Raw genomic sequence first — 17562 nt, forward strand, 5'->3', positions numbered from 1 at the left:
AAAGCAAAATGGTGTTCTATAATGTCAACGGAAGTGTGTAGCGGTTATTTTGTTAGGTAATCAGAGAAGTTCTTGCATAACCTCTCGTGATAGCATACTTAAACTGGAAGTGAAAGCATTTTCTTTTGATTGGTCAGTCTGAGGCGACAATCGGTGCCAGTGCCGCCAAAGATGGAGGATGACCATCTTGCACTCCAGCAACCGTCAGTACCACGGTCTTACATACAAGTCTGGAAATTCCGTATACATATAAGACCGTGGCTAGGAGTGACTCACATATTGAATCAATTTGTAGTTTACGCTTTCGGCACTGTGTCGCTATCGCTTCTATATAGTAGGGCCGGTTAGGCTGTAGCGCGCTTGCGCCAACAGAGAGAAATTTTTTCTATCTCTGCCGCTCACAGGTAACACAGGTGACCCTACTAGGTTACAGCGACCCTTGCGGCCAATCTAAGAATTATTGAAAGCGGACTCGATAAGTGAGTCGCCCCCCACCGCCAGAGTTTCCAGACCTGTCTGTATGTACGACCGTGGTTAGTACTTTTCGATACAGCGTTGCCAACCCTTTGGTGGCAACAGGTCATACTCGAAGTGAAACTGGACCGTACTTTGAAATTTCAAGACCGTACAAAGATTTCGTGGAGTATATTTTTGTTCTTGATATTTTATGGTCGTATAATTACCTTGATTTTGCTTCTTTTCTCAAGGACCAGATAGGTTCTAACCACATTATTGACACTTTTATGTTCAAGAATATTAGATGAAACCGTTTTATTATCGGAGTCGATTATGCCGTAAAAAAATATTATATTTTCGTAATATATAAAAATATTATTTTACAAGAAATTTAATAGCATATCTTGCACGAATATTCTTTTTGGCTCATTTGACATTGGTTATTAAATACTTATAAATAATTTTAAAATACTTAACCAAATTATTGGCATTTAAAAATCGTCAGTTTATTGTTCTGCACGCGTATTCTTTGGCTTTGACCTTGTAAAAGTTGACCTCGTAGTGTGTACGCGTGACCGCGCATGCACGACTAGACGAAGACAGAGCGGTCTCATATGCAATTTTCTCTTTCTATTCCGCTATCGACTTCTCATATGAGTCTATGACCCGGTCACGCGGTCTATTCTTATAGGTATGTCTATGAAACAGAATGTTATAATATGCGGATACCGGACGGATCTACCATTCCGTAAAAATACGACAGAATGAAATTACCGGAACGTGGATTCTAGTGACTTTTCTGTCCATTCCGTTCCGTCATTGCGTATTCCGGCGATTCGGCCCTACATGGGTCGGCACCATAATCGGTTAACCTGGATTGGACTGTGGGAAATCGTTTTATAACTGTCCCTATTTCAGTACTATTGCTCTCTGACTATTGTAGCAAAACGGCGCACAACGGCAATTCATAAGTCCAAAGAACACCTGGGGAATTATTACGGTATTTCACTTTTCACATTTCCCACCTTCCAAGCATTCTGATTGCTTTGCTAAATTTAGTCAACCAATGAGAATGCTTGGGTGGTAAGAAATGTGAAAACCCGTAATAATCCCCCTGTGCATTTCTTATGATTCTAGAGAAAAGAAACTGCCTGAGTGCATTCATATAGAAATAGTTTTCTCATTCGAATAAGTTATAAAAAATCGGTATCTAAACTCCTGTTTATAATTCTTGCAATCTATCTCTCACATGTTTAGAAATGTGATGAGAGCTAATTACGAATATACTATTAATTCGATAATTACTCAAACTACAAATATATTGTTCAACAATACGCAGAGTAAGATAAAAATTGAATTTAACGAGAGCTAATAACTTTCATGTTTGTAAATCCTTAAACTTTTATGTTGTATGAATCTAATAGAAAAATTGGTTAAGTGATAACAAAGTACAAATAACTAATTATAAGTCTTGATATTTGTATCTGACTAAAGTTTATGAAATAAAATACGATAATAACTGAATTTAAGTGTAAATATGATAGTTATATATATTTTGAAGTTGAGATAGAACATTATTTTAAATTATACAATTGGCTAATGCTTTTCCATTCATCTCTTGGCTTATATAATTTAAAACAAGGATTTCGAGATCAAATTTGTTTGTTACTCGATCTGGTTTTCATTCTGCCCTTACTACCAACAGAGGAAGAATTCTAAATGTCAATCATCCAAAAGGATACTGCTAAGGTCCAAATATGTTTTTAAAAAACATTTGTGACAAGTTACAATACATATTTGTTTTAGGTATTGATTCGGCACTTAAAGTATGATCATGAAAATCAGGGTGCGTGTTATATTGCCGTGCGTAATTGAGTACAAAGTAAAATCAGTTGCATGGAATCGAATCAACAGTTGCTTCAATTAAAAAACCCTAGCTAAACTCGATTATTTAAAAATGATCTATGAGTTAGATGAAAACAGATGTTGGCAGTCTATTTTGTACATAAAAATTTAAATTGAAATAAAGAATCGAGTTTCATGAATTGGAAAAAAATATTAAAAAATTGTTTTTGTAGATTTCAAACGTTATACATATATTTGTAAGATAAAAAATCCATGGAAACTGTTATCAGTTCGACTATATCTAACTCCAAGAGATGAGGTATCACAAAATTTTGAATTTCACTTACTTATTTTTGTGTAACGCAATTATGGCTTACGCACCTTTTTTATATGTAAAGTAATCGGTTCTGCAATAGTATAAAAAAAGAACATCACAGTATAAAACTTTTTATTTTTACGCCCTAGTACTAAAGTGTCCTTTTTTTGTACTGCACAATAAAACAAAACTTGCAAACCATGAGGTTGTGACATAAAGTATCGTGTGCACCAGAGACGCAATCTTTTTTGCCTCACGTAATTGCAATATTCGTCTTTGGCTCATGCACACACTCGTTGATGACTCATATCATAAACTTGCGCTCAGTGTAAAAAGACCTAGTTAGTCTCTTTGCTTCATCATCTACTATTCAATAGATAGAATACTTTCGTTAATACAAAATTTTATTTCCTATAAGAATTCCTTTAAAACACCATCATTATTTAAAGATTTCAGCTTTCGTGTTGCACATATCCAATTGAATCAACTAAATTATAAGTACAGTGATTTTGCAATCATAACTCTTTACATTTCATTAATAAATATAATAAAGGCCATTTTAGCACTGATTAAGTGGAATGCTGGTGCGGAAAACGATATACTTAAACAAAATAAATGTTATATCACAAAGATGTAGTACAAAACTTTTGTTTACATGGTCTCTAGTTCTGGTGGAATGTAAATTTTTTTTTCAATAGCAAATTTTTTCAGTGCATTATACTTAGCACGCCAAGATTCAACTTCTTCCCTCATTCTCTCATTATCTTCTTGCATCGCTTCCATGTCCCGGTACTCTTGGCTTTTCTCGGACTCAAGCTCATCCTTCTGTTCGATACGTTTAATACGGCAACTCGCTGCATATCCACGGTTCTTCAATGTTCTTCTCCGCTGCTTCATGCGCACAATCTCTTCTCTTGTCAATCCACGAAGTTTAAGTTGACGATTCAAGTCGCGTACCGATATTGTGACAAGTTCATCATCACTAATATCAAGGCAGGGTCCTGGAGACAATGGCTCCTGTAATTATATCCAAACAAAATCAATAGAAAAGCATTCGCATTGGTTGTAATACACTTATCTACATCTTGATGTACAACATTGCTCAGACTCTGTACGTGTTTCTATGTATTGTATTAGGGTCATCCTTAATATGATTATCAACTTTTGTTGTTTCCATGGGTTGAAGTATCCAACGATGACATTTTTAAAAATGTTTCCGAAACCACAGACTTCCGAGTCAATTCTATGTTCCGCGCCGACTTCAAGAATTTCCCTAAAAATATAGGATTGCTGACACTTCAGTTAATTAATTTCTGGAAATTTTGTTCTTGATTTTGATGCAATACAGCTATAGGGAAACAAATGCATTGCCAAGTAGACAATGATTATGTTTTTCAAGTGAAAAAATTCAAAGACGTCGGTACAGAGCGTAAAATTGACATAAAAGCCTGAGGGATAAGGCTAAGTTTTTTTTTCTTTATTTCGGGACGTCTTGGCAAGAGAGCAACAGAATTCGATAATGACCACATTAAGGGTCAACCCTGTATAATATACATTAAATTAAGTATACATTAAAGTTTGAACTTCCAGCTAGTTTTTTTTTTTTTTTGTTTTGAAACTGTACCATAAATGAATCCCTCTTTTCTAGTTCTTCTTTCTTCCGGCTATATTCCTCCTATAAGAAATGTTGCTAAAAATCCATCTCTACTACAGACTTGAGTTTTATTCACGAAATCGTAAAATAAATGGAACGTCATCCATTTTGGTTCTTCCTGGGTCAGTGTATGAATGTAGTCAGTTTGTTTTTTTCTTTCTTTTGCATTTCAGTAGGATCGTAACCGTCCGGAAACGACATTACCTGAACAAAGTTTCAAATTTTCTCGTAATCTTTATTAGTTTGCAATGAAAGCCTGGTTTCTGAAACCGCATATAGAAGGTAATGCGTGTGTAAGAAATGTAGGTTAACGTGTAGGCTACTCTTCGATACAAGCGATACATGAAAAATGGAAGCCAATAACAAACCGAATGTTTTTGTTATGGACAAAACTCACCATTTTACTGAATTTTTTCCGTTCCAAGGGCATATTCCAGCGTGTATCAGGTTTTCGCCGACTCCACGGCCTGCAGCAATTATTTCTTCGAGTTTTACGCTTTTCCCAGTATTATGCTTCGTCATTGTGGAGGCACTAACCTGAGTTACTGAGTTTCGTTTGGCTAGTTCTCAAGTTAACAACTACCTATTCCAAAAACATATTTCTCGCGCAGTCTGATCATATCGTGCAAGTATTGCCAATTCCCAGGCTGCGACTTACACGTGTGACACTCGTTAAACAAAATTCAAACCCCATTTATTTTATGACGAAAGCAGAATATCGTGATATACTTAGAAAAGCGCTACGATTGTTGCAACTAATCCTGTGGGGTAGTTCGCATTTCGGTATTATTCCACAGCCTATCAGAGTTTATTCACCCCAATTTTGAACATGGTAATTGCATGGAGCAATTCATGGATCACAGTCGTTCACCCCATAATAACCGTATTGAAAAAAATTCATAATTTTCGTTTTTAAACGTTAAGTCAAGGTTTGCCCTGCTAAAAATTATTGTCAAGTACTTTTTTTAGCCACCAACGCATGAGAGGAGTCAGTACAAACAGCCTTGACCAAAAATAATTTTACCAAATCCAAATTTTCTTTTTAAATCACTATGACGAGTAGAAGTTACCAGCTATGCGTAGTTTGCGACATTCTTCCTCGTTCAAAAATATCAAATTCGAAAGTAACTTAGATTTTTCCGGATTTATTTTTCGATGTGGGGCATCATTCCTTATCCAAAAATATTTACAAAAAAAAAAAATCAGCAGCTTCGTAGCATATATGTATCGTAAGGCTAGAATTTCACTTGCGGGTCCCTTTAATCATTGATCAGATTCACGAATTCTCATGATATCTACTACCTTCATAGTAATTATAAATATATTTTCAAAATAAATTTTTGTTGATAATATGAAAATTAGCTTTTGCAAGAAATATAAAAAGGGTTACTCTCTACACACATCGTATTTCTAATTTGACTGATTACTACTCAATGATTACTATGCAATGTTACTTACTATATATGAAATTATTTCGTACACATATTTTATTTGTTTTTTTATCAATGTTTGTCACGCAGTAAATTACGAGTAATTATAATTAATACAATACTATTTTCGTCAAATATTTGCCGGAATCAAATTCACGAAACAAGCCAAGTAATCCATTCTTCAAATGTGGCATACCAATATTTTGCTATTTTCGTCAAATATAGGCCTAAAAATTACAGGGTCAAATGTCATGTCGTAATACATAGAGGACACTGTGATATTCGTTTTCAATTCATAAATCGTTAAGTAAGAAGTACTATATAATCTTCATTTACGTGTCCAACTCCACGTCTAGCTATTTATGAATATATAATTTATTTGCTGAATTCTAAATAGCATCAACGATTTCCGAAGCCCATGACGTAAAAGGATAAGAGATAGACGTACATTTCGAAACTACAGAGTTATCTGTACATTGCATTCCCCTACTAGATTTTGAAAAGCTTGAATCCCCTTGAACTGAGCCACGTATTATTAATTGATGAAAATTATCATCACCTCTACATGTATCGTGGAATGTTTTTTCTCTCTTTCCATTGAAATTAACTATTTTCCTGTTATTATGACTCTTTTGTTGACTTTCTCTGGACCTTTATGTTCGTAAAACGTTTTTTCTCCACATCGTTGTCAGAAATGGATTGCAGTTTTCTTTTACCCATTCTTTTCATCTATTTCAATTCAACTCTAAAAGTTAGTCAAGTAATTAGTATTCGAAAGTCCACTCAATTCTTGAATCATAGTTCTTGGAATTTAAAGTTTTTCTAAATAAATTAAATTTAGCTCTGAAGTAGAACATGATACGAAAAAAAATATTTGAGACTACATTCGAAGAGATTTCGGACAGACCCGAATTTCCTTATGATTTGCTCAACATATTTTGGCTACCATAATTTTTATTGGGAATAATGTTGGACAAATACCAAATTTTATCAATGAAAACAAAAGAAGAAGTTATTGAGAGAAGGAATTTTGTTACTTATTCTTGGAAATAGTTTTATTGCCACTGACAAGTTTGACAATTCAATATGAGATGTACATAGATTCAGTCAATTTACAAACATAATTAAATAATTCTAGCTTATTATAAGTTTATCCATGTGATGATGCGATATTAGAATTGTGATGCCATCTCTAATTTATGATACCAGACATGATAAATAATTTTATTCCTTAGTATAGTTGGTGACATTTTATATTACGTACAACAATTCAGCATCCATTTTTTGTGAACTTTTGTTATAAATACATGAAATTGTAAGTATTAATTTAAATAAATATATATAAATACTCGATGAATATAATATTCAGTTAATATTTAATAGGTTGATGTAAATTAAATGGTAGGATCTTGAGCTGTTCATTATCAGTCGAATCCTTTACGGTCCTCGATACTGAATCGACCTTCGAAGTACTAGCAAATAAAAATAGATTCCAAGTAATCAATGATAAAAAAAAAAACCGAATGACGAAACTACTGCGAAAGGTTGTTCCTTAATCCTATATACATAAATAAACGTAACCTAATGATTATCTTTTCCCTGAAGATCGCTAAGACCTTCTCTACCACCGATTGGTATAGTTCCAAATTGCATTATTGATATTTTTTGTCAAAAAAATTTCAAAACATTTCAGTTCAAGAATGCAAATCAGAAGAATACAAAGTTTTGCAGAGTCGTTTCGTAAAAAACTTAATTGAATAATCTCGTGACTAAAACTCGCATGCTACTTAAACGACTGTTTTAGTACAACGTGATTGTACAAATGCCATGGATTTCTCGACGTTAATTATAATGTGGACCTTAATTCTAGTCTTGCTGAGATTCTAGATCAATTGCAGGCTTTGGAGTAGAATCACCGGCTGCCGGAAATTCATAAATTGGTTTGAATCCCCCGAAAAGTTGTGGTTTGAAGTTTTCAATATCAAATTCACTCTGTTCGGTTTGTGTTTCGTCCTCTTTCTCTTGTTCGTCAGATCTGTCATTTGATTCAGGCTTGGCCACGACGCTCCAGCCATTGCTAGAAGGTGCTTCGGCACTGACACTAGCCATGAATGGCGCCATAAAGTTTTGTGGCGATGGTGCGGAACTCGAGGAACTTGAGGGCTGCTGAGACGGTAAGACGGGATTTTTACCCGACATATCGTCTTTTAATTCATCCGACATAACCTCAATCAATTCAGAAGGTTCTAATTTTTTATTATCTGGAGTATCATCCGTCGGCGTAAACGCGTAAGCAATGGGTGTTACAGTTGTCGGCTGCACAGTCTTCAAAGTCACAGAAATTGGAGCTCTATAAAGCGGTGCTTCATCATCACTTGGTTTGTTGATGATTCTCGGGTCCGAATCTTCTTGAAGCCACAAATTGTCAAATTTTGCAGGCTTGTCTCTCACAGTTGGAGCCTCAGTTTTCCTCATCAGAAAGGGCATGTAATCCTGCAAGTAAGGTATCAGATTGATACTCGTGTCGTCGTGTTGTTTGACATTTGTATTTTCATCGTCAACCTCCTCATCGATCTTGTCACTCGGTACAAGTAATGGCTTCTCTTGGGTTATCAGTAACGATGCGTCAGGCCTCTCCAGAGGATAAGGGAAATCAGATTTTAATGACGAACTAGGGTGAGGCCTGTTTTGCGGATGCAGAATGGTTTTGTCTCGTAACAGAGGTAGTCCTATTCCATCTTCTTCCTCCTCATCTTTTGATGACGCAAGGGTATCTGGAGGTAAAGGTCGATGTGGCCCTCTAGTACCAACTACAACACTTTCATCGTCAGTTTGTGAATCATCTTTATGGCTAACCACAGAATTCATGGGATATACGACATAGACTGGCCGCTTTTCTTCTTCATTATTGTCATTGTCCGTGCTACGGCTATCGTCATCATCGTCGTCAAAGTTATCTTCACCTTTACTGAACTTTACTCTAAACGGTGGTGGGAGGTTCGGCTTCACCACTTTCTCATCGAGCCCACCTTGTTGTTGAATCATCTGCAAAGTAGTCACCTGAGGAACGTCTTTGAGGTCGGTACTTGATCGTCTGTTAGTTAGAGTCCTCGATGGTATCTGCGGTGGTTCGGCAGAGAACTTCTCGAATCCAGAAATTTCTTCTGACTCTGTTTCAGCGTTCCTTCGAAGTTTCTGCTCGGTAAATTGATCATTCTCCGTTCCTGGGAGGCCCTGATATCGGTCACTTTGCGACAAGGGTGTGCGAAATCGCTTGTAAAGTGAATCTGGCTCCTTGAATTTTTCCTTTTTTGAGAAGGAATTTGGGAAATGCGGATTGTCCGGTACTGGATTTCGAAATTGCTGATTATCTAAAGACGGATGACCTTGGTAACGCTTGTCGACCAGAAGAGCACCTTGATACTTCTGCCCCTCTATTTGTGCGGAGTCGCGAAACCGAGGGTCACTATCAGAAACCAATCTCAAAGCATGTACTGATGGTTGTGGTGGTGGGGGTGGACTTAATCTCTGCAAATATGGCAGCGACGGTCTCCTTCCCAACATAGGCTGCCTCCCTGGTCCATAAACCGCAGGTATAGTACCGATTGATTCGGATCCATGATGACCGTGCGAAGATTTTGAGTTCGGTCTGAACTGAGGCAGAATATTAGGCAACTTGGAGTCTTGGAGCGACGGTCTTTTGAAGTTGCCATCCGCAGGACCAGGTTTAGAATGCGGTGGTAATCTAGGTGGTCGGAGAAAATCAGGTCTCGGCGGGTAGTAAGGCCTTGGACGGCCGTCAAAAGGTCTCGAAGAATATAATCCTGACGGGCGTTCCGATTGTCTATCGATTGGTTCATCTGGAGGAGTTAGATTTTCAGATAGTTTTGGTAAGTTTTCGCTTTGTTCTTGAGTATGGTCAAGGGTTGGTGTACCCTTTATTGTAGGTGAAAATTCTTGTACAGACCCATCAGCTTCGTTTATAACAATAACGTGTTCTTCGACTGGTCTTTCGTGACTGTTACCCGGAAAAACAACGTACCCATTTTGCGGATTTGTATGAGGATTTTCAATTGAACCACCGAAAACTACATGCTTGTCATTTTGATTATGCGCTCTATCAATTTCCGAAGAGGCACTTGAAGAAGGTCTTACTCCAAGGTTTAGAGAGGCTTCAACTGGAACGTTTCGTATGTTTACTACTTCATTCTGGAAAGGCCTTGATCCTATGTTCAAAGAAGGTACATTCAATGATGTCCTGACCCCAAGATTGAGAGAAGTTTCTGAAGGTCCACTTTGTGGATGCACAATATTCAATCTTCCCGGATTTGGAGTACCGGGTAATACTGCCGATGGATTATTCAAAACAGTGTTTGGATAAAGTGACGGTGAATTTACGAAAGATGGCAATGGACCAGGATTTGGTGGCTCAACTCCGTTAATCTTGGGAGGATAAGGTCTGTTCTGAGGGTTGAAGTTCAAGTTATGCTGCTCAATATTATTCTGTAATGCTGGGTTTTTCTGACCAACTTCTGTTGAAATGGGGTTCGGATGAATTGCCACTGACGCCAAAGCAACGGGTACATTCGTCGCTGGCTTTTTAGAAGCACTTGTTGTTTGAGAATGGCTTTGTTCGATGTCTTGTGAGTTGTACATAGATTGAAATTGACCTTCACTTTTAGACCCATAAGCAGTTTCTCTGATCGCGGTACCTACGAAGTGACCACCGTCTACGTTTTGTTGATTGCCAAGAACAAATGAAACTGTGTCTTGGCCAGGTGGTATTATCACGCTACTCGTACTTTCAACCTGTTTCATGCCATTTGGATTCACATTTAAAGGTCTGATCTGCCCATTTCCATTTTCGTAAGGTCTTAAGTTCATATTTATCGAAAGATCAGGATTTACATTGTTCGAAATTGGATGCTCAAAAAACCTTACAGGATTATTTCCAGATTCCGGTTTTCTGTTGATCGTTTTATCGATCGATGTTTCGAACGGCTTTTGATTATGCACTATCGGATTTCCAGGGTAAGGCTGCAATGGCTTTTCAGGGTGATTATCACCCAAAGGCAAAGAAGTTGGGGGCGGTCCCGTCGATACGGGTTGACTATAGCTCGTTGTTGGTTTATTCGCCAAGTTCGTTGTATAATTAAAGAGTCCCCCTTTTTTCGACGGAGAGTTGCTGACTTTCATCCGCAAATCAGGGGACTCCTGTTTTTCCAATGTCGTAGTAGTTGACAACGATAGAGTTGTCGTGGAAGCTGTGCTGGGCGGGGCTGAGTACATCGATGATTCGGTGGGCGTTCCGTTATTTATTTCATCATTGTCAGTGTCCTCGATGCTTCCATAACTATAATCATCATCGTACTCATCGGAAACAATTGGCCTTGCATGTGAATTTTGAGAATGTGGTATATTTGAATTGACAGGTTTGTTGCCATAGTTAGTTCCCGGTATTGGTTTGAACGGTGCGAAGTTTTCATCGTAATTAGTATTAGAGTAATCATCGTGTATTCTTTGTGTCGACGACGGGGGTTTTAGGGATGAGAAAGCAGTAGATGGTTTTCTCGGTGGGTAAGTAGTCGTTGTCCAAGTAGGAGATGTAGGTTTTTGCGTGCTTTGTACCGTTGTGGTTGTTGTGAATAGCGTGGTGTGCGTAGTGATAGGCGTTCCGAGTGTTGTTGCGCTCGCTGCAGATGGAAGCGGTGACGAGATTCGCTGAGTAGTCGTAGGCTTGGTCGTTGTTTTCGGTAGATAAGTTTTATGAGTTACAAAGTACAATGGTGGTTCGGTCGTTTTCTCCAAATCTTCGTACGGTCTATGATTGTAGGTATTGTAACTGTTTAACCCACTTTGAACCTTAGTGTTTGCATATGAACTAGATATCAATGGGTATTTCTCTTTGTTGTATTTACCAGAGCTGTAGTGTACCGGAAGATTTAAAAAATCGTGAAGACTTGGAGAATAAGGGTTTATCTCGTTCGGTCTCGTTCCTTCGACATTTCCATCTTTGCGATCGATGTTCTTTTTATCGTAAATATCATCAGACTGAACGTCAGTCACGTAGGAATCTTCATCGTATTCATCATAATCAGTAGCGTTGGTATTTTCGGCCGTATAATTCACAGTTTTCAATGGAGCCTTTTCAAAATCGATCTTACCAGTTATGGGATCTTTTTCTAATGAAAATGGCTTTCCACCATTGAATGCAAATAGGCCGGACATCCTGTATTGAAGCCTATCGGCTATCAATGGGGACGGACTGGGAACATCCACTTCGGGAGGCAGGTCAAGATCGAGGTCCACGTCAGTATCCCGTGTTCTCGCCATTGCCAGATCTTTGTTGGAATTCCGATGGTCCGTGTTGTCAAGATGATCAAGTACACCAGAATCGGCAGTCACGGAGCATTGAAATAATCCCACCGCGAAGAGCAGTGTCCAAAACGAGTTCACTCGCGACGCCATTTCGTTTCTGCAAAAATAAAACATAATTATTCAAGTCCAGTCAGAAAACAATGATCTTAGCAAAAATCGCATCCAAAAAAGTGCCATTAATGCCTATTCTATTATTAGCTGTTTCAGCTACATCGCGTAGAGTCGACGGCATTTACGAATGCGCTTACGTGTGTACAATATATATACACGCAGTAAACAGCTATGCGTGATTACAACCGATATTTATATGAAATAAGTTTTTACGGTTATTCAACGGTAAATTATCAATACTGTGGGAGGCAGGTCCATGATCACGTACATAACGTCACACGCACATAATACGTAAGCATCAGCAGGAAACCTCGACCCACAAGGTCAGCTTTGCGTCCTCAGATGTCATTTGCGAAAATGTTGGACAGACTGTATTATATTTGAAGCAGTGTAACGGACCCCTGGGCATTTGTGGCGCGAGAATAGTGCTGGGTGTAAAAAATCCGTGGTAGGAAACGACAATTATAATAATACACCCGTGTACCTGTGATGCAGTACACCTCAGTATGCATGTACAGTATTCAGTAGAGTGGTACATCCGGTGCAGTCGCACCGTGTAACTTGAATACTTGATGCAAGTGTACAGGTAACGTCAATAATTATATGGTATGACAGAGACTAGATTATAGCTCTGTTATTTTATAGACGGATAGATGGTGATTGGTCGATGGAACGCGGCTTGAGAGAAACCGTTACGTCCCACTCGTAGTATGTTACGTCATAGTTATTCAGTGGGTCACCGTGCCACGATGGGCCCAGTCATCTCACGTTCCGCTCATGTCCCAGCTCCTATGTTCAGCGTGAAAATAAAAGTATAGTCACGGCACAAATTGTCGAAATTCCCCGGCTTCTCCTATCATGATTCTCTATTTCCGGGTCTCGATGCCACTCAACTCCAGTCGTAACTCAAACCTCAAGAACAACCACACGTAATCAAACACCCAGCCTCTAAATTCTGGATGATGAACTCGTGAAGAATGTATGAGAAGACACGTTGACGCCGTTTTTAAAGGTGGAAAGTCTAGGACTTTGCCGGAGGTGAAAGGGATCTTACTGATCCGCAGTCCGGGATATTTCTAGGAATTTCTGTAAATTGCTGTTGCATCTTGTCCCATGAGTTTAAGAAGAGCACATCCTGCTTCTCCACTTTTGTGAAAGTCTTTCAATTCCTAGGATAGCTAACATGCTCGTCATTTTTAGCGAGAACTCGATGAATAGGAAGTATTACTTGCAATTAGATTCTGTCTTGACTGTTCGTGAAATTTTGGAAGCAGTTTAATCTGTGATATAATTAGGTACGTGAAAAAAACATGGTGAAATAATATTTTTTTTAATTATAATCACAGTTTTTTGACGCCCCACAAAGTGTTCGGCATAAAAAATCTCCCGGTTATGATTCAAAATTGACTTATTTAAAAAACTAAACTCTCACACTGTTCAAACATAGCTTGCAAAATAATTGGTGTGTACTAGGCGCCAGTTCTTTCTGAAGCAAAGAAGATTTTAGATACGACATAGTTTGCTTCAAACTCATTAACTTCTCGACAAGATCTGGTATAAGAAATGTATGCCAACGTGGGGCACGCCAGTGAACCGTTATCTGAAAATAAACGTGCATAAAAAGTATCCTTCTCTGAAAATAGTGAATAAAAACTTAATTACTGTTATCAAGGTATGCCCATCAGCCCGTGGAATAATCTGACAACGAGTTTTTGCCCTAGCTAACAATTTTTAGATAGCAGATTAGTTCGAACTATTTTTTTCAGAATTCACATCAGATGGGATGTCAAGTAGGTTCGGAGATTTCTATGCTCTGTCATTCGTAATGCACTGTAGTATAAGAGAGAAGCCTAATCAACGCACTTTGTTCGTGACGCGAGAAAAAGAAGCGTCCGCATTCTACCAGGTTTTGTTTACTACATGGAGTCAACTCGACCTCCCTACACGGTGTTAGTATTTCGTGACTTGCACTTTCAAAGCTCGCCGTTAATAGTTATTTGTTCATGAGAGCTTCGGAAAAAACTTGGAAAGACCTTTCGTTCAAACGATGGACACGTAATCGAGTCATTTCAATAAATAAGTCAGCAGCTTTATTGCTATATAAAAAAAAAATGAAGATCGATTCCCACGAAATTGGGAGACTTGTTGCAAAAAAAATGGAAGTCTGTAGTTGATAGATGTTGAGAAATAAATTTGGTTCCGTCCAACTGCGGGTTCACGAGATATATTACACTTTTAGTGGATTCTGAAACATTTAGAATACGAAATAATCCCTTTTCTCATTGTCAGTCATTATATAGATTGAGCAAAAATAAATTTCTTAACCAAATAACAAAATTCAAAACTAAAACAAATAATAAAAATACTTTTCACAGATATTTATCAAAACCCTTCAGTAATTTATGTACTTATATTGATGCTGTCGAAAAGTACATTGGCCTCTGTGACCTACTGAATGAATCATTGACAAGATACACAAGGAAAAGCTTCTTGTCGAAGGATCGCTTACTTCTTGCATTGTCAGGAATTAAAATACGAGCATTGGCGTAACAACGGGGGGCACGGCCCCCCAGATTGTTGAATGCCCATCCCACAAAGCCCAAAATTAAGAGATTAAAAATTTTCGATTAGAAAATATCCCTCAAGAATACTTTTAAAAAGTAAAAAACGGAACGTCAAGTAATTTGAACAGTGTTTTTTGAAAGAAAACCTTCTCAATATATCATAAGATAATACATGTAGGAAAAATTTTATCGTTTTAGATAGCTTCTTTGCTCTAATGGAAAAAAAAATTACAGCCCATGATATGTTAAAGGTCTTTGAAAAAAAGGCGAAAATTAAAATTGCTGTGAACATGTTTTGTCATTTAATAAACAATTACTGGTCCTAATGTATATTTGTTTTTTTTTTTCTTTGAAGAAGAAAATAAAAATGTTTTTCCAAGGTGTGGTGATTTTTGCTCTGAATATATATAATATAATATGTATGTTCTTTTGTTTCATACATCGTAAAATTTAGGCACATATTTGCGTAAAGCGAAATGAAGGATGGGGGGCTTGGCCCCCCTCTCCCGAGAAAAGCCCTAATTACGCCAACGAATACGAGGCCAATAAATAAAGGGCTTAACTATTGAAGTCTTTGGAAGACATTTTGCTCAGAAATCTTAGAGATGATTAATGCAGCTCATCACCTGTAAGTCTTGTATCTGTGCATTGGCGTATACATACGTATGGCATTATTTTCAGAAAGTTCCCTTGTGAGATCTGTACTTGCAAATTTGAAGATTTAACAAGTTTTAAGAAAGTGCTCAAGCTTGTTAGAGTTTCTACAATAACCAGTTCGAAGTGAAAGGTTATCGTCGAGAAAAGGTCAAGTACTTTACACTAGCCAACAATGGATACTCTTTCTCTACATGCGAGGGCAAATGTCAATTTTTCTCACATGAAACCAGAATAACAAGAAAAACATTCGCGATGCCAAAGCATTTGTTATTTTGTCAGTGTTGTCACGTCTGAAACCTTGGTGTGAAATAAAAAATTGTGCTGTATGGTAAATTATGTATACTTTTGCACAGATTGTGATCACAAATATTTTACAAATCTAGAGAACAACTTTGCCTCTAAATATTTTCTTAACCCTTCAGCACTAACGCGTAGAGAGATTCTCTCGCAGTTATTTTAAAACATTTTTTTTTTTTTTAATTTTATGTTTTTTTAGGACAGTGAAACATAAAAATTTTTAATACTTAAAATATGTGGAAAAAAAATATCCGTTTACAACAGTGAGAGTTTTTCTCATCACCTCAGTAAAGATGTTAATAAAAAAAAACCGTAATTCGGATAGATCAGATATACTTTGGCTATATACGTAATAATAACCGCCACTTCTGAAATATATATATGTACATACATATAATTTACCGTAATCTAAACAAACGTGCTCGTACTTGTTAATGCAAAAATGTGATAAATTATTGTTATTGTTATAACTGTCATTAGCTATTTCGTGTATTCGATAAGTAAGTAAATTTTATCGTTATTCTTTTATACGAATCATCACATATTAATTTACATTTCAATTCTTTCTCTCTCTCTCTCTCTCTCTCTGTCTCTCTCTCTCTCTCTCTCTCTCTCTGTCTCTCTCTCTCTCTCTCTCTCTCTCTCTCTAGAAAGTTTCAAGAATTTACCTGATTGTTAAAGTGCTGGCTGTGGAACCACAAAACACAGAAAAACAACGGACATGAAAAAATTAAGGACACGGGCAAAGCAGATGCAACAATAAGTCAACGATGATGAGTGGGATCAGCATAGCCTATATAGCACGAAGAAAATACTACACTGACTTATTCATAAAAGTTAATTCTGAGGTAAGAGTAGATCGGTAACTGTAGATAATTATCGCAAATTAGAATTTTTTGGTGATTCTGATGCGTAGATGCTTTGCGTGTATATTACATACAAAATAATCTGAGCACATTGTTTTACCATTGTTTCACTAACACAAGCATAGTTTGCGATACAACAACAATTTAAAACAATTCAATTGAAGCGATGAACATCCAGGTTACGGTCGGCCGATACGCTTTGATGGCTATTCGTTGCATCTCTAATGCGAGAAGCTAGCTATATGATTGCTGGCTTTAGTGCTATTGTCATACTGGCCTGATGATCCAAAAATTTTAGATTCACGCCTCTGTGATTCCTCGCTTCCAAATTATAGGCTCATCTGGTCAAACTTGTCCGAAAGATCACGTTTGTGTTAACCATGACAGAACTAGACATTAGATCGAGAAGATATTCTAAAAGTGAGTATAGTTACGGCAACGTTTAATACGAGTATATTTAACGTTGTTGGCTGCATACTCTGTTGTCTGTAGTTGAACGCTGCGCTGGCTAAAAACAGTGTGACAAAAAGCGATCTTATTCGATGGTGCCGAGTAATTCTGATCAAAGTTAAATCAATATTAACAATAATTCCTAGTCTATATATGTTAGGGTGGTTCTTAAAATGGTCATTTTTGAATTTCGATTACCCCCTCCTCCAAATCGGCTACAAATAATTCAAAAATGATTTCTTAATTTTTTCAGATTTTTACCTCAACTCTAACCCCTCCTGCCATCAGGGTGGATTTCCCCATTTAAAATACATGTGTTTCGGACACATTCTCAGTATATATTTTATTGTGAGAGTAATAATGTTCGAAAAAATCTTTGGCTGCGAGGTTTTAGTGGGCATTAGGGCCACTATTTGAGAAAAAAATCACATCATTATGCCAGGCAATCTAGACGAATTGTACTTCCTCTAAAAACGTAAAAAATCAGATTTTGAGGGGTTAGAGTTGAGGTGAAGATCTGAAAAAATTACAGTATTAT

At 37.3% G+C, this 17562-nt stretch overlaps 2 protein-coding genes across 8 annotated transcripts in view; both read right to left on the reverse strand.

Annotated features, from left to right (window-relative positions):
- Window positions 1–1980: 1980 nt before the first annotated feature.
- On the reverse strand, window positions 1981–4856 carry LOC124215993 (transcription factor MafK-like). Of its 5 annotated transcripts, none has more exons than XM_046619996.2 (3): window positions 4669–4845; window positions 4242–4292; window positions 1981–3634 (listed from the first exon to the last, which is right to left on the reverse strand). In XM_046619996.2, the coding sequence occupies exons 1-3, from the start codon at window positions 4699–4701 to the stop codon at window positions 3269–3271; spliced, it is 450 nt and encodes a 149-aa protein (XP_046475952.1). In that variant the 5' UTR covers window positions 4702–4845; the 3' UTR covers window positions 1981–3268. The 5 variants fall into 5 exon arrangements, 4 of the variants coding, with proteins under 4 accessions (XP_046475952.1, XP_046475954.1, XP_046475955.1 ...); XM_046619998.2 differs by having other exon boundaries at window positions 4242–4475; window positions 4669–4835; XM_046619999.2 differs by having other exon boundaries at window positions 4242–4534; window positions 4669–4835.
- A 1862-nt stretch (window positions 4857–6718) lies between these two features.
- LOC124215991 (uncharacterized) overlaps window positions 6719–17562 on the reverse strand; it is a 32436-nt gene continuing 21592 nt past the window's right edge. For all 3 annotated transcript variants that reach the window (XM_069135006.1, XM_046619991.2, XM_046619993.2), the window contains exon 2: window positions 6719–12176. In XM_069135006.1, coding sequence (XP_068991107.1) covers window positions 7568–12176 — 4609 coding nt within the window. In that variant the 3' untranslated portion in view covers window positions 6719–7567. The remainder of the gene's footprint in view (window positions 12177–17562) is intronic.

Source organism: Neodiprion pinetum, chromosome 4 (assembly GCF_021155775.2).
Source record: "Neodiprion pinetum isolate iyNeoPine1 chromosome 4, iyNeoPine1.2, whole genome shotgun sequence".
In the NCBI taxonomy this organism is placed as follows: domain Eukaryota; kingdom Metazoa; phylum Arthropoda; class Insecta; order Hymenoptera; family Diprionidae; genus Neodiprion; species Neodiprion pinetum.